The 21,219-nt window shown below is 59.5% G+C and overlaps 1 protein-coding gene across 1 annotated transcript; it reads right to left on the reverse strand.

Annotated features, from left to right (window-relative positions):
- Nucleotides 1-48: 48 nt before the first annotated feature.
- On the reverse strand, nt 49-21,154 carry EVPL (envoplakin). The gene is made up of 22 exons (XM_010387548.2): nt 20,950-21,154; nt 17,891-17,990; nt 17,369-17,523; nt 17,161-17,287; nt 16,292-16,417; nt 16,067-16,105; nt 15,745-15,906; nt 15,552-15,659; nt 15,337-15,432; nt 12,766-12,891; nt 12,155-12,301; nt 11,640-11,794; nt 11,355-11,452; nt 10,935-11,107; nt 8,368-8,546; nt 8,145-8,283; nt 7,839-8,032; nt 7,349-7,499; nt 5,210-5,293; nt 4,976-5,086; nt 4,780-4,872; nt 49-3,744 (listed from the first exon to the last, which is right to left on the reverse strand). Exons 1-22 carry the CDS (start codon nt 21,045-21,047, stop codon nt 304-306), a joined length of 6,102 nt encoding a protein of 2,033 aa, XP_010385850.1. The 5' UTR covers nt 21,048-21,154; the 3' UTR covers nt 49-303.
- Between the last annotated feature and the right edge of the window lie 65 nt (nt 21,155-21,219).

Below are 21,219 nucleotides of genomic sequence, written 5' to 3' on the forward strand. Positions count from 1 at the left end.
ACACCTGGATCCTGTGCTCTCAAATGTGAATGAATGGGACACCACATGGCACGGGGAGAGAGAATTTGTTTATTGGGATCACTGGGTGGAGGTGGAGGAAGAACTGAATGGCTGCTGTCCTGGTCTGGGGATGGATCAGGCACCAAGGTTAGGGGAGAGAGCCCAACACCACGTTAGTAAAATAATAAAATAGTGGTCGGACAGGGGAAAGACCCACTGCCTGGGATGAGGCTGCTCTGGGGCAAGAGGTGTACGTATCCTACCTGCCCCAACACCACTTCCCCACTGGCTGTTTGGCCGGTGTCAGCGCAGGGAGCGTGGGGCGGTGGGGGATGCGGTGCGGTAGCAGCGGTACCCCTCCAGTGCCGCTGGCAGGAGCAGCAGGCCGCTCAGGGGGTCTTTGCGGCAGCGGCCCATGGCCTCCTTGTAGCTCAGCCGTTCCTTGGAGATGGGGTCTGTCAAATCCTTCTCATAGCTGGACTCGTCCTGCAGGAGCTGGGCCAGCTCCTCGCTGATCATCCCGGAGAGGAGGGCCTGCTGGATGGGGATGCGGCCTGTCCTCTTGGGGTCGATGAGGCCCCCGGTCAGGTGCTGCACCTGCAGGTGTGGAAGGACACTCTCCCGGGGCATCCAGCCCTTCTGGACGGCCTCGCCCACCGACAGCCTCTTCTTGGTGACAGGGTCCTCGATGCCGGTGAAGGCTTTCTGGGCGTTGAGCAGCCTCTGTGTGGAGGTGTTCTCGATCAGGCCCCTCTCCATGGCCTTGTGCACAGAGTAGCGCTCACGGCTGAGCAGGTCCACGATGCCCCCCGTGGCCGCCTGGGCCTCCAGTAGCTTCTGCCCGGTGATGGGGTCCAGCATGTTTTTGGCCACGGCGGTCTTGATGCTGCACTTGTTGTCTGTGGTTGTGTCATAGATTCCGGCGATAGGGAAGCTGTCATCGCCGAGCCCGAGAGAGAAGCCGGGAGAGAAGAAACTGGTGCTCTGGGAGACCGGGGAGGCAAGTGGGGACTTGGAGATGATAGAGCCGATGGAGAGCGAGGAGCTTGGCTTGGTCTCCCCAGCCACAAGCAGTGCGAACTCAGAGATGGGCAGGTGGCCATCCTTGTACAGATGGTACTCCTCCTTAGAGATGCGCCGGCAGCGAAGGGCGGCCTCGATGGAGTACTGCTTCCCGCTCTTGCGGTCCAGGAGCACAGACTCCTCCCCACAGGGCCCCGAGGTGGTGACCTCCTCCCAGTCGCACTCGAGCTCCTGCAGCTGTAGGTACTGGCCTCTGTCGATGATGCCTCTCTTGTAGGCCTCGTACGGGGACATGTCCTTCCCTGTCTCGGGTTCCAGGATGGAGATCTTGGTGGAAAGGTTGGTCTCTCGCGTCTGGGTCTCCTGGCTGAGCTCCTCCCGGCTCACCTTGGCGTGGAGGTCCCGGAGGGTCCGCTCCTTCTCGTAGATCTGGTCCTTCTCGCGGAGGATGGCCGCCTCGAGCTGTGAGAGCTCCTGGCCCCGCTGGGCCGCCTTCTGCCGCTCGCTCTCCGTCTTCTGGCTAAGCAGCTTCGACTCCTCCTGCAGCTGCAGTGTCTGCTGTTGCTTCTGCCTCTCCAGAGCCCGCAGCTCTTGCTGCAGCAGCCCACGCTCCTGGTCCGCCTGGTCCCGGGCCCTCTGCAGTTCAGCCTCCTCCCGGGACCAGGTCCTCCCCAGCCTCTCGGCCCGGTCAATGCGCTCCCGCAGGCGCCGCGCCTCCTCCTCCCGGGCCTGCCGGGCAGTGCGCTCCCTGGTGAGCATCTCCCACAAGCGGGCCCGCTCATCCTCCAGCACGCGGTCCTTCTGCACCCGGATCACTTCCTTGTAGATGGTCTTCTCCTGCGATTTGGCTTTCTGGAGGACGTCAATCTGGACCTGCAGGTTCTTGCACTCCCGATGCAGCTCCGTCACCTGGGTCTTCTCCTGGTCCAGGTCCCGCCGCAGGGCTTCCGTGGATTTCTCCAGGTCCGGGTCCTTCTCCAGCTTGACCACTTCCTCCATGATGATCTTCTCCTGCACCGTGGGAGGCCGCTTCTCGAGCTCCTGGATCCTCAAGGTCAGCTGCCGCAGCTCCCTCTCCACGGCCAGCTTCTTGCTGCGGTCCTCCTGGAAGCTGAGCAGGCCCTCCTGCTCCTCTACGCCGGCCCGCAGCTGCTGCACCTCAAGCTCCAACTGGCGCCGCCGGCCCACCTCCTCGTCCAGGCTCCGGCTCAGCCGGCTGTGCTCCTCGCGCAGCTTCGGGTCCTTCTGGGTGACCACGACCTCCTGCACCACCACCTTCTCCTCGGGCTTCCTCCTCTCCAGCAGCAGGCTCTTGGTCTGCAGCTCGTGCACCGCGTCCTCCGCGGCCCGTCTCTTCTGGGCCGCCTCCCGCACTTCCTGGCGGAGCCGCTCTGCTTCCTTCTCCAGCACCGGATCCTTCTCGTGGCGCACCACCTCCTTGCTCACCGTCCTGGTCTCCACCTTGGCCCGCTCGCGCCTCCACTCGTCGCGCTCACCCTGCAGGCGAATGAGCTGCTCCTGGGAGCGCCCGTGGCTGTTGACGAGCTCATTAAGCTGAGCCTTCAGGCGGTCGATCTCGCGCAGCACCTCGGGGCTCTTCTCGTGCCTCACCACCTCCTGGGTCACCTCCTTGTACTCCACCGTGGGCTTCTGGGCCCGCAGGACCTCCAGGTCGGGCAGCAGCTTCTCCACCTCCTTCTCCACACCGCTCCTCTTGCCCGCCATCTCCTGCAGCTTGGCCTTGAGCCGAGTGATCTCCTGCTCTGTCTCCGGATCCACCTGGAAGATCTCGTGGACGCGCTCCTGGAGCTGCACTTTGGGCCTCTGCTTCTCCACCATGCTGTACTTGCTGTGCAGGTCGCTCAGCTCCCTGGCCAGTGTCGCATTCTTGCTCCTCTCCTCCTCGAGAAGGCTCCTCAGCCTGGAGGACTCCTGGAGGAGCCCTGGGTCCTGCTCCACCTTCTTCACCTCCTTCACGATGACCTTGGGCTCCACCGAGCTGATAGCCCGCTCCAGGTCTTGGATGCGAGCCTGTAGCTTGGTCACAGCCTCCTCTGCCTGCTTCCTCTGCGCAGCACCCTCCTCAATCTGCAGCCTCAGAGCCTGGGCCGCCTTGACCATTTCCAGATTCTTCTCCACCTTGACCACTTCTTTCACCACGACCTTCTCCTTCACGTCCACCTCCCTCTTCTCAAGGGCCAGTAGCTCCTTCTTTAGCCCTTCCAGCCGGGCTGAGATGACGGCATCCTCCCTGCGGAGCTGCTGGATCTGGATCCTGAGCTGGGCCGCCTGGCTGTCCAGGCCGGGGTCCCTCTCCACCTGGGTGACCTCCTTGGTCAGCAGATGAGGCTGCATGGTCTTCCTCTTGCTCTCCAGTTGCACGACCTTCTGGGCTGCCACTTCCAGGTCTGCCTGCAGGCCAGCCCGCCGCTTGTTCTCCTCCTCTACCTGGGCCTTCACCCTGGACAGGCTGCCCTCCAGCTGGGGGTCCCGGTAGAACTCCACCACTTCCTTCTCCTCCAGCCTCTCCAAGGGCCGCTGGGTCCTCAGCTGCAGCAGTTGGCTCCTCTGCGCCTCCAGCTCACGCTGCACTTGGGCCACCCGCTTCCTCTCCTCTTCCAGCTGGGCCTTCAGGGCCTCTGACTCTCTCCCTGCTTGGGCAGGGCTCTCGGAGCCCTGCTTTGCATCGTGGGTCCCTCGGATGTCCTCACTGAGCTCCTTCTGCAGAGAGGAAGAAGGGTAGAGCACGGGGGTGGGCAGTGGAGATAGGAGCTCCATGTTTTTCCTGAGATGAAAGACCCCTCCCTGTTTCCTCAGACTCCCCAGTGGGTCCTCAGAGGTGGAGCTGAAGACCTAAGATGCTTAGATATCGGATTTTGAGAAGACCCAGTCAATGCAACGATTTTAGGACCCAAGGCAGTGTGCAGGCCTGGTGTGCATTAGAAAGCGCAAATAGGGGACAGGTGTGATGGCTGATGCCTGTAATCCCAACACTTTGGGAGGCCAAGGTGGGCGGATCACCTGAGGTCAGGAGTTCGAGACCAGCCTGACCAACATAGTGAAACCCCATCTCTACTAAAAATACAAAAAATTAGCTGGGTGTGGTGACGCATGCTGTAATCCCAGTTACTCAGGAGGCCGAGGCAGAAGAATCGCTTGAACCGGGGAGGTGGAGGTTGCAGTGAGCTGAGATTATGCCATTGCACTCCAGCCTTGGTGGTAGAGCGAGACTCCGTCTCAAAAAAAAAAAAAAAAAAAAAAAAAAAATGCAAACAGGACAGATTCTCCCTGTCCCTCCAGAACTTCTCCCCTTTCCCCTTCCATCCAGGGACACTGACTGTGGCCGAGGGTAACAGAAAAGCTGGTAAGCCACCAGGAGTCCTGGAGAAGTTCTGGCTCGAGGGTGGAGAACCAGGTGGCTAAGCCTGAAGGCTCTATGGAGATTTTCTCTGCTCTCTGGGTTAGAGGTTCTGTCCCATTGGAGGACACCCAGTGGCCAAGCTGTGACCACACTGAATGCCATCTGCAGGGCCTAACCCTGGGATGGACACCAGCCTGTAAGAGCTGCTGGAGAGAAACCTGGGTGGCCGGAAGCCGTGCCCCTCTCCAGCAGCCAGAGCTGCCCAGGGGCTGGCAGGCAGGAGGGAGAGGAGGAAGGGAGACTACCAGGGTGAGAGCCTGGCATTTTGGGAATGGAGTGGGCATTCCTGGTTACTCCTGGCTGTTGTGGGAAAAGTGTAGGTGTTGTCTGTGTACCTTCTCCAGTATTTTTCTAGCGAACTCCAGCTGCTGAAGAATCTGCTGCTGGGCTGCTGCAACCTCAGTATAGGCCTTTGCAAGGTTCTTCTCCTGGAGAGGGCAGAGGGAGAGGGGAAGGGCAGAGTCAGCTCCTGCCTTGGAGCCTGCAGAGCTGGTGCCAAGGTCCACTGAGCCCTGCCAGGTCCCATCTCACCTGGGCATGGATGCTCTCCTGTAGGGGAGCCACTCGGGGTCTCTTGGGGGCTGACACTGCCAGGGTGGGCTCCAAAGAGCAGCGGTAGGTGTCTGCCTGCAGCTCATAGTCCTGAGCGGGGAGAAAAGGACAGCAGGCTGGCAGCCAGCGGGGGAAGCTGGGTGTGGGGGGTAGGGCTGGAAGAGGGACAAGGGTGATGCATGGAGAGGGGCAAGCTGAAGGCGAGCTACTGACCTGGAGCGCCGCCTGCAGGGCCTGGGAGAGGCGGGATGCCATGGCCCTATCCCGCTCTCGGCTCTGGATCTCCTGCATCAGTCTCTGCCAGGGAAGAGCCCAGAGTCAGGAGGCCAGGAAATTCCACTCACTCTGACTCTCCTCTAGCCAGTGCCTCCAGGGCCACAGCCAGCCAGCGCTGCCTCTCAGGGACAGAAAGGGCAGGGAGGGAGACCTGGGCTAGACTCCCTCCTTTCCCTGACATCATTCTCTCTGCTTTTCCTCCTTCCTTTCCAAGGCACCTTGGCGGAATCTTTTCTTTTCTTTTTCTTTTTGTTTGTTTCTTCTCTTTCTCTCTTTCTTCTTTCCCAAGTCTTGCTCTGTCACCCAGGTTGGAGTGCGTGATCTTGGCTCCAACTGCAGCCTCCTGGGTTCAAGTGATTTTCATGCCTCAGCCTCCCAAATAGCTGGGATTACAGGTGCCCGCCACCATGCCAGGCTAATTTTTGTATTTTTAGTAGAGACGGGGTTTCACCATGTTGGCCAGGCTGGTCTTGAACTCCTGACCTCAGGTGATCTGCCTGCCTCCGCCTCCCAAAGTGCTGGGATTATAGGCATGAGTCACCGCGCCCGGCCCAGAGTCCCTTTCTTCGGCCTCATGCCCCTCAGAATTCCGTTCTAGCACAGTAGTATCTGTGAGCGTTACCTGGGGCCTGTGGGAGGCAGGCATGTGGGGCCCACCTGCACATCAGATCCAGCAGGTCCAGGTGGCCCTGAGAATTCACATTTCTGACAAGTCTCCAGGTGATGCTGCTACAGCTCATCCAGAAAGATGGCTCCAACTGGAAAGTTCTCAACCTGGGATGCCCACTTTTATTCACCTGGGAACTCAATATACTGATGCTCTGACCACAATAATACAATGTATTTGGTCTGGGGAGGGGTCCTGGCCTGGAGATGTTTTAAAAGCTCCCTGGGAGATTCTAGTTTGCAGCCAGGGCTGAGAATCTCTGTCCCAGGCCCCCTTCCCAATGTCACCTCCCTACTCTCTCCCCAGATATTCTCATTTTCCGGCAGTCCCAGACCCATCTTTGCTCTCATGGTCTCCTAGGGGAACCCCCAGCCCCAGTTCCCTCCCAAATGCCTACCTCCACCTCCCCGCTGCCCTTGGCTGTCCTGGCCACCTCATTTCAGCATGACCCAGCCGGCCCCATTCCTCTCCCCAAATATGCTCTGTTCCCTGTGCTCCTGCCTCAGGTGGAGGTACCCCCTCTTCCCAGTTGTCCCCAACAGAACCCTGGGTACCACCGGGCTCCGTCCGTCTCGCTCACTGTCCCCTTCAACCAGTCACCAAGTCCATCTAATTCTGCCATCTCCATCTCAGACCTGCCCACCTCGCCCTGTGTTATGGCCCCTTCCCCGGCCAGGCCACCACTCTCTCTCAACTGGATTTCCACCCTGGCTCCTTGTGGTCCTCCATGTCTTCATTCCCATCCTTTTAGCCATTCTCTACTTGGCAGCCAGAGCCAGCTTCTAAACACTGGCCTGGAAGCAGCCCGTCCCCAGCAGCTTCTGGGGACCGCAGGAGAGAGTGCAGCCTGGATCCCGTGCCGGAAGGGCCTGTGTGGTCTGCCCATCTGGTCGTCCTCGCCCCTGAGTCCCCCTCCTTTCCCCTGACTGCCATGCCCTCTGCATGGGACATTTCATCCTTCCCCCCACTACACTTGCTTCCTCCCACACCACCGACCCTGACCCGCACGGGTGTCCAGCCTGGGGGCACCCACAGCACGCTGGCTTCTCCCACCAATGCTTATCAGCATCACAGACCTCCCCCACTAGACTGGGAGCTGCCTGGATGCAGGGTTGTACCCCAGTGAACCCATTGCCTGGTACATGGCAGGGGCTTGATGAGTATGAGGAAAATGCAGTAGTGGCCGGAACCCTCAGGGCTCTGTGGCCTGAGCTTGTAAATCCCACTGCCCCAGTCGGGCCAGAGATGTGCTGGCCCCGTCTGTGGGCAAAGTGGAGCATTTCAGCTGGAGGCCAGGGAAGGGGCCAATGCCTCCGTGCCCTGGGCTTTGAAGCCCCTTAGAGCTCTTCTGAGCTTTGGCCACTAGGGGGCGACATAGGCACAGGCAGCTGTCCCTGCCTCAGCCTCACCTTCTGTGCCTGCAGCTTGTAGGCGATCTGGCTGGGGCCGTTGCTGGGCCGCACCTGGCTGTGGGGCAGGTGCTCCAGCCAGGAGCTCAGGTTATCCTTGCAGTTCTTGAACTGCTGGTAGGTGAGGGCGGCATCCTGCACCATCTTCTCCCTGCAGGAGGACGAGGCCCAGAACAGAGATGAGACCTGCCCTCTGGGGACAGGGACAGGTGCACAGGGAGGCTGGTGGGAGCCTCCTCCTGGGGGCAGGTCAGGAGGCCCGAGTGACCTGCTGTGCAGATCCCCACTCCCTGACCCTGGGAATTTAGAGATGGGACGGTCTCCACCAGGCACCACCCTGGGAGGTAAGTGCTGTTGTTATCTCATTTTAGAGGTGAGGAAACAGCTTCAGAAAAGTGAAGTCACTAGCCCAGGATCACACAGCTTGTAGGCAGCAATGCCTGCCTCTGCACCAGCCCACACCCTGTGCCCCGAGGACCCAGTCGCTCACCGCAGGTCCAGCTGGTCCCCTGCAGCGTGGTAGCGGTCGGTGAGGGCTCGCACCTGGCGCTGCTGGTGAGGCAGGTCTTGGCAGAACTCCTGGAAGTTGTTCTGCAGCGCAGCGCATGCATGTTCCGAGGTCTTCAGCGCGCGGTGCAGCCCCAGCACGCAGGTCTGTTGTTCCAGCAGCTCCCTCCGCTGGCGCTGTGGGAGGAGAGGATACAGCCGTGCACCCTCGGGGAGAAACCGTGTCCACCCCACCCTCCCCCGAATGCTGAGTCCCCCTGCCACCAGGAGGCCCTGGCTGGTCCCTTACCTGCAGCTCGCTGACCCTCTCCTGCAGAGAACCCGGTTCGGCAGGGATAGGGGCCTCCTGCACCAGGGTGGCCTCAAAGCCTCGGATGACCCTGTCAGCATCCTGGATCTGCTGTTCCAGACCCAGGGCAGCCTTGGCTCTGCCACAGAGGAGGCAAGACTCAGACACTCCCTGGGCCACATGCTGCTGCCCTGCCTGGCTGCCCTGTCCCCAGAGCACTCACTTCTCCCCATAGAGGCTGCACAGAACCTGCACGTCACTGAACTTGTTCTTCACGCTGTTGAGGGCCACGGGCAGTTGCAGGGCAGCGGGGCCCACGGGCCGCGTGGACAGAAACGCCTCACACTCCTTCTGGGCTGTCTCCTTCTCTGCTCCCAGGATCTGCAGACGCTGGGCTGTGCCCTAAAGAGGGGCGGGGTCAGGGATCTCTGGGCAGGTGGGTTCCACCTGACTCTTCTACCAGTATACCCTAACTCTGTGCCCATGGAGGCATGGGCTCAGGCCAGAGAACTGGGTTCAGTCCTGGCCCCACTCGTTCCTCTGTGGATGACCTGGGGCAGATCAACCTCTCTGACCCTCAGTCTCCTCATCTACAGAATGATTGATAGGAGGGGCTGGGCGCAGTGGCTCACACCTGTAATCCCAACACTTTGGAAGGCAGAGGGGGGCGGATTGCTTGATGTCAGGAGTTCGAGACCAGCCTGGCCAACATGGCGAAACCCTGTCTCTACTAAAAATACAAAAATTAGCCAGCCGTAGTGGCGTGCACCTGTAATGCCAGCTACCCAGGAGTCTGAGGCAGGAGAATTGCTTGAACCCCAGGAGATGGGGGTTGCAGCAAGCTGAGATCACACCACTGCACTCCAGCCTGGGCGACAAGAGCAAGACTCCATCTCAAAAAAATGAAATCAATAAAAAAGAATGATTGATGGGAGGATGACATGACAGCCTGTGTCTGGAGCTCAGCAGTGAGTGCCAGGCACACAGTTACCTACAGTCATCTTCATGTCACTGTCCTGCTCAGAAGACCGTCAGGTCCCCTGGCCCTGTCGCTCTAGCCAAAGCCCTGGCTCTGCCCGCTAGGGACTGTCGCCCTTATTCTTTCATCAGCTATTCACTCATCTGCCCCCTCCGTCACCGAGCAGTGCTGACTGCACCAGGCACCACCCACCGCCCAGTCTAACTGGGCTTCTCCTGGACCCCAACATCACTGATGTGGCAGATGCTATGACTTCAAAACCTAAGGACCCAGCTTCTTGGGAGGTGAAGACAGGGAGATTGATTGAGACCAGGAGGTTGAGGCTACAGTGAGCCTTGATCATGCCACTGCCCTCCAGCCTGGGCAACAAAGCAAGACCCCATCTCAAAATAATAATAATATGGCCAGGCGCGGTGGCTCACGCCTGTAATCCCAGCACTTTGGGAGGCCGAGGTGGGAGGATGACTTGAGCTCAGGAGTTTGAGACCAACCTGGGCAACATGGCAAAACCCCATTGCTACCAAAAAAAATTAGCTAGGCTCAGTGTTGCGCCTGCAGTCCCAACTACTCGAGAGGCTGAGGTGGGAGGATCACTCAAGCCTGGGAGGTAGAGGTTGCAGTGAGCTGAGATTATACCACTCTACACCACTGCACTCCAGCCTGGGTGACAGAGTGAGACCCCATCTCAAAAAACAAAAAACAGACCAGGAGCAGTGGCTCACACCTGTAATCCCAGCACTCTGGGAGGCCGAGATAGGTGAATCACTTGAGGTCAGGAGTTCGACACCAGCCTGGCCAACATGGTGAAACCCCATCTCTACTAAAAATACAAAACATTAGCTGGGAGTGGTGGCAGGCACCTGTAATCCCAGCTACTCGGGAGGTTGAGGCAGGAGAATCGCTTGAACCCCAGAGGCAGAGGTTGCAGTGAGCCGAGATTGTGCCATTGCACTCCAGCCTGGATAACAAGAGTGAAACTCCATCTCAAAAAAAAAAAAAAGAGGCTGGGTACAGTGGCTCACACCTGCAATCCCAGCACTTTGGGAGGCCAAGGTGGGTGGATCACTTGAGGTCAGGAGTTCAAGACCAGCCTGGCCAACATGGTGAAACCCCGTCTCTACTAAAAATACAAAAATTAGTTGGGTGTGGTGGTGGGCGCCTGTAATCCCAGCTACTCAGGAGGCTGAGGCAGGAGAATTGCTTGAACCTGGGAGGCAGAGGTTGCAGTGAGCCAAGATCATGCCAGCCTGGGTGATGGAGAGAGACTTTGTCTCAAGAAAATAAAAGAAACTGGTTTGGAAGGATAACCCAGACTGGCCCAGTGTGGGTTTCACTTTGAGCACTTCTGGGAGTGTTGAGTCCACATGGCAGACAGCTTGCTGTTCTTGGGTAAGGAGTTTACACAACGCTGCAACCTCCCCAGGAAGGCTCCCCCTTGCAGCCAGGGGACATCTCTTCCTAAGATTCTCCAGGCTCCCTTGCTAATTCAGGAGCTTCGCCAGAACACCTCCTGGGGGTGATGACATTGGGCCCTACTGGAACCTTCCTGAATGATCAGGTGAGCTGGGCATTATTATATCTGCTTCAGGGATGAGGAAACCAAGGCCCAGAGAATGATGTAGTCCAAGATCACGGAGCTGGTCAGTGGAGGAGCCAGGAGGGGAACCAGCTTGTCTGAGCCCAGGTCTGTCCACTCCCTTCTCCACCTCCGTCCTAGCCGCTGCTCCTGCACTTGCCTCTCCTCCCTCAAGTGTGAACCCCAGGGCCAGGCCGCTTCCCATCCCAGCTGCCCCTGCCCGCCGCTCACCCACCTCGTGGCCGTGGATGCGGCCCTTCAGGTCCTCCAGGGGTGTGGTGCGGCTCAGCGGGGCCCGTGCCCAGGCCAGCAGCTGCCTCTCTGTCTGTCCCAGGTCCCCATCCAGCCGAGTCATCTGTGTCAGGAGCTTCTGGGCCTGCGGGTTGGCTGGGGCCGAGCCAGATGGAGCTGGGGGCAGAGGTGCTGGTGAGTGCCCGGGGCCTATCTCCTGACTGCCAGACGGGTGCCCCCACCAGGTGCCCACAGAGGGTCCTGTCAGGTAGGGTGGAGGGGATGGCAGGGCCACCCGAGAGAAGAAATCCCCAGAGTGGTGGCCCCTAACGCAAGGCGACCCCTGCCCATCACAGACCAGTCGGAAGTTGGAATCCTCTCCCTCCAGCCCCACAGCCACCCCTCCGCAGGCCGCCCTGGGTACCCTGCTGGCTGGGCCGAACAGACTCTGCAGCGCTGGCCTTCAGGCGGCTCTGGACTGTGGCCAATTTCTGCTTCAGGGCCTGCAGCTCCGAGGCCAGCCTAGAACGAAGAGGGGGTTGGATAAGGAGGTCCCCACTCTGCCTCTCTCCCTCCCCAGCCCCAGTAGTCGCAGCTGCAGGTGAAGGCCGGCCTTTGAGCAGGGATCTGCCGGGCCATGGCCTTGGACAGTGTAGGGCCAGCCTGCTTTGCCCACAGCCTGCCCCTGAGTAACCCTACACAGACCTACCGGGAGGCCCTGGCCACGGCGTCAGGGTCAGGTGCTGGGATGCAGAAGCAAGCGGCGGGAGCACGCTTGGTCTCCCCACCTGGGCCCTGCACGACCCAGGTGTGTGGGTCAGTGTTATCTATCAGCTTATACCGCTCACCCCGCAGCAGCTGCACCTGGGGGCACAGAAAGGGAGCGGCTCCTGCAAGCTCAGGGGTAGGGGGCCAAGGCCAGGGTAAGGCAGGGGGCCAAGGCCAGGGCAGAGTAGGGACTGGTGACAGAGACAAATGGGGACAGCAGCTGGAACAGGGACAAGAGTAGGGTGGGAGGTTCTGGGGTAGGAAAGAGGCAGGACAGGACTTGGAGAGAGGAGGGTCTGGGTCACGGGAAGGAGTAGGGCAGACGTGGGAGCAGGAGACAGCTGGGGATGGAGCAGGGATGGGCTTGGGCAGGGGCAGGGGATGGGCTTGGACAGGGGCAGGGGATGGGCTGGGAGGGGCTGGATGGCGGCAGGGGTGAGGTGGGGGAGTTCACACTTCTCCTGAGTCCCAGTCACAGATGCTGTCCACGTGCAGGGGCTGCTGAGGCGGGTTTCTTCGCTGTGGCAGAGGGGCTACATCCCGGCTTCGCCGCTGCAGGTCCCCAGTGGCCCTCTCAGTGACGGCCAGCTGTTTCTCCTCCGCCTGCCGGGGGCCCAGGCAGTGGAGACTCAGTCCAGGCTGCACTGGGGGCTGGCCACACCATACCCGTCCTTCCAAAGGACCAGAGGCTGGCCTTCATGAAGGCAGGGGTCTCTAAGTCAGCAAAGTAAAAGGAGCCCCTGTCTGGGGGCCTAGGATCCTGGGATCTGCTAGTTGCAGGGAGGGGGATGGCAGAGCACCAGCCAGGCCTCCGAGCAGAAGCTAGAGCAGCCTCAGAGCTCTCCCAGGCTGCCCTTGTCCCACTGCAAATGAGGAAACTGACATCCAGAGGTGGGAGGGGCTTGCTGGTACCTGGCCAGCCTCCTGCTAGAGCAGACCCCCCGCCAGCACCCAGGCCAGGGCCTGGGATAGGACTAGGTACCGAGGCAGAAGGGGTGAAGCCCAGAAAGATGGACAGGACCAATTCCCAGAAGTGGGGTGCAGATGGCCTGGTGGGGTTGTCTCACCTCCAGCTGTTGCAGCAGCTCTGTGGGGGCGCCAGGGGGGCCCCCAGGTGCAGGGCTGTACTTGGCATCCAAGTTAGAGTCGAGCTTCGCCAGGGTCTGGCTGACCGAGTCGGCCTCTTCCTGGAACTGAGTTCGCTGGGTGGTCAAGGACAGAGCCTGGGGCAACCTGCTGCCCCCTGACCCTACAAACCAGCTAAACCTAAGCCAGCTAAACCTAAACCAGCTAAACACAAACCAGCTAAACCTAAACCAGCTAAACACAAACCAGCTAAACCTAAACCAGCTAAACACAAACCAGCTAAACCTAAACCAGCTAAACACAAACCAGCTAAACCTAAACCAGATAAACACAAACCAGCTAAACCTAAACCAGATAAATGTGAACCAGCTAAACTAAACCAATAAACTAAACTAAACCAGTAAAGTAAACCTGCTGGATCTGATGTGCAGGTGGGCCCCGCATGCCTGCCTCCCACAGGCCCCAGGTGATGCTCGCAGATACTACTGTGCTAGAACAGAACTCTGAGGGGCACGAGACAGAAGAAAGGGACTCTGGGCCGGGCATGGTGGTTCATGCCTGTAATCCCAGCACTTTGGGAGGCTGAGGCAGGCAGATCACCTGAGGTCAGGAATTCAAGACCAGCCTAGCCAACATGGTGAAACCCCATCTCTACTAAAAATACAAAAATTAGCCTGGCATGGTGGCGGGCACCTGTAATCCCAGCTACTTGGGAGGCAGAGGCATGAAAATCACTTGAACCTAGCAGGCTGCTGTGAGCCAAGATCATGCCCTAAGCCAGCTAAACTTAAACCAACTAAACACAAATCAGCTAAACCTAAACCAGAAAAATGTAAACCAGGTAAACCTAAACCAGCTAAACTTAAACCAGCTAAATCGAAACCAGCTAAACACAAACTACCTAAACAAACCAGCTAAACCTAAACCAGCTAAACACAAACCAGATAAACCTAAACCAGATAAACAAACCAGCTAAACCTAAACCGTCACTCTCCCCTACTCTGGTCAGTCTTTTTTTTCCTTACCCAGGCGGCAGGACCTTTGATCACTGTTGTGCTCTTGCAGATGGGGTCTTACTCGTGCACTGAACTTAATTTTTGTAAGTGGGTCATAAAACACTTGGTCTTCATCCTTCCCGCACAAATGAAGGGCACTGACACCTGCCTCCCTCCAGCACCTGAAGTGTTTCTTGCTGGGACAGAGGGTATTAGGGCTGCACTTGTCCCAGCCCCGGAGAAGAAGCTGTGCTTTAAAGAAGCGTCCCAGGTGCTTTAATGGAGCTATTGTCAATGTGTGTGATCACATTCTTCTGGTTCTATAGGAAAATGTATGAAACATTATCTGTCCCCAAATCCCACTTGTATATTATATCAGGTTTTCTCAACCCCTTTTTTCATTATTGTTCTCCTAAAGAGGCTTTTAAGAAATCTTTTAGCTGGGCGCGGTGGCTCAAGCCTGTAATCTCAGCACTTTGGGAGGCTGAGACGGGCGGATCACCAGGTGAGCAGATCGAGACCATCCTGGCTAACACCGTGAAACCCCGTTTCTACTAAAAAAATACAAAAAACTAGCCGGGCGAGGTGGTGGGCACCTGTAGTCCCAGCTACTTGGGAGGCTGAGGCAGGAGAATGGCCTAGACCCGGGAGGCGGAGCTTGCAGTGAGCTGAGATCCGGCCACTGCACTCCAGCCTGGGCAACAGAGCGAGACTCTGTCTCAAAAAAAAAAAAAAAAAAACAAACTTTTAATTTCCCCCCACCTCATCCCCATAAATTTTTATTTATATATTTATTTATCTATTTTGATAGAGATTTATCTATTTGTATAGAGACAGGGTCTCACTATGTTGCCCAGGCTGGTCTGGAACTACTGGGGTCAAGCAATTCTGCTGGCATGGTCTCCCAAAGTGCTGGGATTACAGGTGGGAGCCACCACACCTGGCCCCCATGAAATTTTAATACCACAGATATGCTGTTTGTGAATCTGTACTTCATGCATAATAAGAGTTAAGATATTTTTGTGCCATTAAGAAACAATGTTCACCCCCCTGGGAACCGCTTCACCCTGTTGAGAATGTGCCCATGCCTTTACTTTCCCTCTGGGACCAAGTGGCAACCACACAGCTCTATTTTATTTTTGAGGTGAAGTCTCTCTCTGTCACCCAGGCTGGAGTGCAGTGGACCAATCTCGGCCCACTGCAACCTCCGCCTCCTGGGTTCAAGCGATTCTCCTGCCTCAGCCTCCTGAGTAGCTGGGATTACAGGCACGTGCCACCACGTCTGGCTAATTTTGGTATTTTTAGTAGAGATGGGGTTCCAACATGTTGGCCAGGCTGATCTCGAACTCCTGACCTCAAGCGAGCCACTGCGCCCTGCCAGCTCTGTCTAGTTGAGAGGTGCGGTGCCTCTCCTGTGGCAGGTGTGCTGTGGGACCTCCCGCCCCTGCCGCCCCTGCCGCCCCTGCCGCCCCTGCCGCCCCTGCCGCCCCTGCCGCCCCTGCCGCCCCTGCCGCCCCTGCCGCCCCTGCCGCCCCTGCCGCCTGCCCGAGGGCTCACCCGGCGGTAGTCCTCCACGTGCTGCAGCTGGGTCTCCTGGCAGATGCACAGGTTCAGGAAGTTCTGCCACTCCATCTTCAGGGCCTCCTGGTGGGCCTGGGGACGGCAGCACGAAGCCCTCGGACCACGCTCCGCCCCCACCCCACGTCCGCCCCACCTCCCCCTCTTCCCTGCCCACCACGTCCCTTCTCACTCTCGCCCTGCCCCCAGCGCACCTGGATGGGCCCCACCGCGGGGTGCCGCAGCTCCACCATGCGCTCGCCGTCATCCTCCAGCTGGTTCACGCTCTGCTCCTGGCTCAGCAGCTCGTGCTGCTTGAAGTGCTGGGGGCGAGTCGGGTGGGGAGCGGCGGTGAGGACCAGGATGGCCCTGGCCGCCCCCACCCGGCCCCAACCTCTCCCTGCCAACCTCGTACTCCCGCCGCACGCCCGCGGGGTCGGCCATGAGGTCACTCCAGTCCTGCTGCAGGATGCGGCGCTGCTGCTCCGCCAGGACGCTCAACTGCCGCGTGCAGCCCTGCAGGTGAGTGTACAGGCTGCCCAGGCTCTGCCCGCGCCACGACGCCGCCTTCTGTGCTCAGGACCCGCCGCCAGCAGCAGGGTGGGGAGAGAGAAAGTGGGGGGCAAAAGACGCCATTGGGCCGCGCTCAGGAACACTGGCCCCGTGCAGGGTCCGGGCGGCCACCCACGCCCACCCGCAGCCACCCGGCCCGACCCTCCCTCCTGCTCACCAGTAGGTCTCGGTATTGGCTCCGGATGGTGGCTGCATCCTGCCTCGACCAAGGGGAGAAACAACTCCATAAGAGGTGAGGTGCAGGGAGATGGCCCCCTAAGATCTGAGCAGCCATACCCCACCCACCCCTATCCCCAGGGTCCAGCCGATCTAGCTCTGGCTCTGACTGGAGAAACAGGGGCTGGGGCTGGCCCGGGATGTGACATGCTCCCAGCTCACCCACCGGCCCCACAAGGCTCCGCAGCTGCTGCCCGTAGGCCTCGATCTCCTTCTGCAGTATGTTGTGCTCAGCGATCTGCTGCTCCAGCTCCGCCATGCCCGGCCCGTACTTGCCGGCGCAGACCTGCTTCTGCAGGACAGCCGGCGGCTCAGTCCCCACAGGACCGCGGTGGGGAGCCAGAGAACCCCACAGGCCTCCCACCCGGAGAAGCGGACTTGGTCATTTGGGCAGAGCGTGGACGAGCTTGGGAGCAGCCCGGGTGCATGCCCTGCAGCTCACCCAGGGGCGAGGTCATTCTGCAGTGGCCCAAGTCCCACTGGTTCCCAGACGCTGGGCTCAGCCTCTGCGAAGTCTCCTAGCTCCATCCTGCCTTGTCTGTGACCCAGCCTCAGTGCTTCCTGCCTGGACACCTCCAGCCAAGCTCTAGGGCCCTCAGCACGCCCTGCTCCACCCGGGCCCTTCCCCATTGTCCCTCTGTTGTCATCATGACACCCCTTCTGTGTGGCATCAAAGCACAACTCCTCACCCAGGGATCAGAATGCCCCATGACCTGGCTCTGCCCACCTGCCCAGAAATCCCCACTTCTCGTCAAACCCCAGGCTTCCTCCTGGCAGGAGCCTTTGCTCCTTCTTTCTGGAATTGTCCTCTCCTCACTACTTCACCCTGACCCAACCGAGCCTTCTCACCTCTCTGAAGTTTCTTCATGTGCCTCTTCCTGCAGGAAGTCTTCCCTGACTGCACTGCCTGCTCTGCTGTCTCCCTGCCCAGACCCCTGAGCCACCCCAGGTTCAAAGCCTACAATCAGACCCTGGATTAAATGCAGTTCCGTATTGCCCTCTGATCACACTGGGGTGTGACTTTGAGCTCCTGACCTGTTTCTGCTCCAGCACACGTGCCCAGTCGACCCTGGGTCCCACGTCAGGGGGCAGTGCCATCTTCTCGTACAGGGCACGGTACTCCGCACACTCCTGGGTCACCCGCTCGTGCAGCTGCTTGATGCTGTCAAGAAGGTGGCCGGCAGGTCAGGGCTGGGCCTGGGTCTTCCCCGGGGACCCCCAGCCCTGCCGCAGCCCCACTCACTCCTTCTCAATCTCCTCAGCCTGCGGGTGCTTGAGCCGCCGGGCCTTGTCCACATCCAGGAAGAGATCCTTGAGCAGCACCTCGGCCTCCTTCAGGCTGCGGCCGGTCTCCTGCTGGTGCTGCAGGGCCTGGCTCTGCTCACTGTGCAGCCGGTCCTATGGGCAGGGGATGGGCAGACTCGCCAGGGCCCAGAACCCCCACTCCCCTGCTGCCCCATCACTGTGGGCCTGAGCCCCACCTCTGGGACCCTAGCTATGCTGGCCAACCTTGAGGCCCACGCCAGGCACAGGGTCAGGCCCAGGACGTCCGTGAGGCAGGTGACAAGGACACAGGGGAGCCCAGCAAAGATGGAAGCCGAGTCCTCTCTCCCATTGTGTGTTAGGGGATGGGCGGTGCAGGACAAAGGTCATCTGTCCCATCTTCGCCATCACCAGGGGGCACTCAGGGAGTGCCAGTCCTGATGATGGGCCTCCCATGCCACCCAGCCTGCCCACGCCCTGCCAACTGCTGCCTGGGCCTCACCTGCTGCAGCCTCTTCTGTGTCTCCAGGATGTCCCGCTCCACCTGGTCGGCGTTGGCTTGCATGCGGGAGATGAGCAGGGCCAGCTCCTGAGTGGTAGCCCTGGTGGGCGGAGAGGACAGCGGGCAGCTTGGTGGATGAGGCTCCTCTATGCCCCACCCAGGTGGCATCCCCTGCCCTCCCTCCACCCCTTCCTGCCCCCACAGCCTAGCTCACTGCCCCGACTCTGGGGTTTCTCTCTGCAGGAGGCTCTGTGAGCTAGTCCTGGTTGGGGATGTTAGCACTGCCCACATGAAGGGTCAAAGGTGAGGGTCTCAGGTCTGTGTGGTGCTGGGGGGCAGGCGGCCTCGGTGTCCCAGTCTCAGCCCCTGTGCTGGCAGTGAGTCCCTGACCCCACCCAGCTGCCTGCCGCTTCCCTCCCCGAGTCAGTGAATCACCGGCTCAGCCACTAGTAGTACCTGAGCCAGCCGGGCTGGGCCTGGGAGGGGCAATTGGGCTGGCTGGGGCAGGGAGGCAGCAGCATGTCCTCCACCCCTACCTCCTCCCACTCCAGCCCTGTGATCCCCCATACCTCCCCCACCCCGGGGGGCTTTGCCAGAGTGTAGGCTCCAGTAGCTGTCTAGAGGAGCGTCACACTGTCGGAGCCGTGCGGGGGGGGCAGGCACAAGAGACTGCTGGGCACCCTAACATTCTCCAGAGTTGAGGGTTCAAAGCCCAGATTGGGCCCTGACTTGCTCTGAGTCACACGGTCAGGGACGGGCAGGAAGCCTTGCCTCCACCCCAGGGCTTTTTCTGTGCATTCGCCCTGCAGCCTTCATAGAGCACCTGCTGTGTGCATGCACTCACTGTTTGGAGTTCACGAGGTCAAGCAGACCTAAAAGAGGGCAGAGTGGTCCAAGCCTCATGAGCACAGTGCCTTATGGGGGATCATTATCCTGGGGCAGGGGAAGCCTTGAACTGGGTCAAAGGATGGGCCACCCCAGGCAAAGGGGCAGTGCTGGTGAAGGCACAGCAGTCTGGAAGAACTCTGTGGCCAAGACAGCCTGGTTTCATCTTGCTCCATCATTAATGCTGTGTGACCTTGGGCAAGTTACTCAACCCCTCTGTGTCTGAGGTTCCTCACTTGTAAAGCGGGATTTTAATAAAAATATCTATGCCTTAGGGCTATTGTGAGCATTAATTGAATTTATCCATCTGAAACATCCAGTGCAGGCCTGGTGCAGGATCGGCACCCAGCACGTATTAGTTTTTATCCCACTAGAGGGCTAGTGCCTTGAAGGCAGGGGCCTGTCGGTTCTGTTTACAGAGACATCTCCAGTGCCTAGAACAGTCCTGGCATGGAGTAAGTGCTCAGTAAGTTTGTGTCAAACGAGTGGATCACACGTGAGGTGAAGGGGCTACAAGTAGAGCCAACAGGGCCCTGAGGACCGAGCTGCCCCAGGCCAGGAGCACACTGCTGGGAAGCCTGCCTGGACAGTGGGAGCTGCAGGTGCTGGGCCCCGGGCACTCCTGCTCAGGTCCCGCCTCCTGGGATGGCTGCTCCCACTGGGAGCTGCACACTCCACCCTGGGTGGGGCTCAGGCACCCCAGGGAGGACAGGTCACTCAGCGAGAGTGTTAGCCGAGAGTCTTCACCACTGTCTTTCCCGTCCACCCAGACGCCCAGCCTTGGTGTCTGTTGGTGCCTTGATCCTTATCGGGGTAATGGGCACCCCCACCCCCATACCAGCCTTTCATGCCTGTGCTTATCTCAACACCCTGGGCCCAGGCGGGCTGCTGCTTCCTCTGCAGAGGAGCTGAAGTCAGTGAGTGGCAAGAACGCAGCCCAGCACATCCACAGAGAGCCGGGGCTGGGCCCCAGAGAGCCGGGTGGTCCAAGGGAGGCCCAGTGCCCCCTGCACCGCACCCCCCGGAAAAGGAAGCCCCAGTTCTATTTTGTTTTATTTTGTTTTGTTTTAATAGACAGGGTCTTGCTCTGTCACCCAGGCTAGAGTGCAGTGGAGTGATCACGGCTCACTGCAGCCTCGACTTCCCGGGCTCAAATGATCCTCTCACCTCAGCCTCCCAAGTAGCTCTGACTACAGGCACACACCACTACATCCAGTTAATTTTTGTATTTTTTGTAGAGACGGGGTTTCGTCATGTTTCCCAGGCTGGTCTCAAACTCCTGGGCTCAAGTGATCCACCTGCCTCGGCCTCCCACAGTGGTAGGATTACAGGCGTGAGCCATAGCACCAGGCTTTTTTTTTTTTTTTTTAAAGGCAGAGTCTTACTCTGTCACCCAGGCGGGAGCACAGTGGTGTGATCATGGCTCACTGCAGCCTCAAACTCCTGGGCTCAAGCAATAGACATGAACCACCATGCCTGGCTATCTTTTATTTTTAGTTTTTTATAGAAACAAGATCTCCCTATGTTGCCCAGGCTGGTCTCGAACTCCTGGGCTCAAGGAATCCTCCTGCATTGGCCTCCTGAAGTTTGGGGATTATAGGCGTGAGCCACCGCACCTGGCCATGAACCCCTAACTCTTCAATACAGCAAGGCCCTGTGTGAGAACTCTGGGGAGGGCTGTGGCTTAGGCAGGAGGCAGCACAGCCCCTGCGTCCCTACCCCAGGGACCCCATCCCACCCCCTCAGTCCTCATGCCCTGCACCCAGGCCCCAGGGGTCATCCCAGTCAGTTAGAGCCTTGGGGCAGGGCTGCAGTCAGATAGCCAGGCTCTCCCATCTCCCAGCCTCTGGCAGAGGAGGGCATCGGTGCAGGCTCCTGTCCAGCACTTCTCCTGCTGAGCAGCCTCAATCCGTGGCCCGCAGGCCCCCTTAGAGGATGTGGGGAGCCCCAGGCCATCCCCTGCCTCCTGCCAGGGCTGAAGTTCGGCCTAGGCCTGCGGCTCCTGAGGCCGGGAGAGAGTCCACTCATGGGCCCTTTGGCTTCAGGACACCAAATGCCAGCACGGGGCTGGTCCTGGGCTCTGGGCTGCCGCTGCCGCCAGGTGGCTCAAGGACCTGGGCCTGGCACCAACCCCACCCCAGCTCCCCGGCTCCCCATCCCCCAGCCCCACTCACCGGCTGTGCTTGCTGGGGGAGCCTTTGGGGGACCCCTTGGCTGGGGAGCCCTTAGGGGACCCCTTCCCCTGGGAGCCTTTGCTCAGCCCCTTGAACATGGTCGGAAAGGCAGGTGCTGGCTCAGGCTGGGCTTGGCTGGCGAAGGAGGGCAGGAGGGCAGGTGGGAGGCAGCAGGCGTCCTTGCTGGCTGGTCAGCTCAGTCTGGTGAGGTGGGGCAGCTGGGCACTGGGGAAGGGAGTTTCTGGGAGGCCCCTCCTTGCAGGTGAGGCA

This window comes from Rhinopithecus roxellana, chromosome 19 (assembly GCF_007565055.1).
Source record: "Rhinopithecus roxellana isolate Shanxi Qingling chromosome 19, ASM756505v1, whole genome shotgun sequence".
Taxonomy (NCBI): Eukaryota; Metazoa; Chordata; class Mammalia; order Primates; family Cercopithecidae; genus Rhinopithecus; species Rhinopithecus roxellana.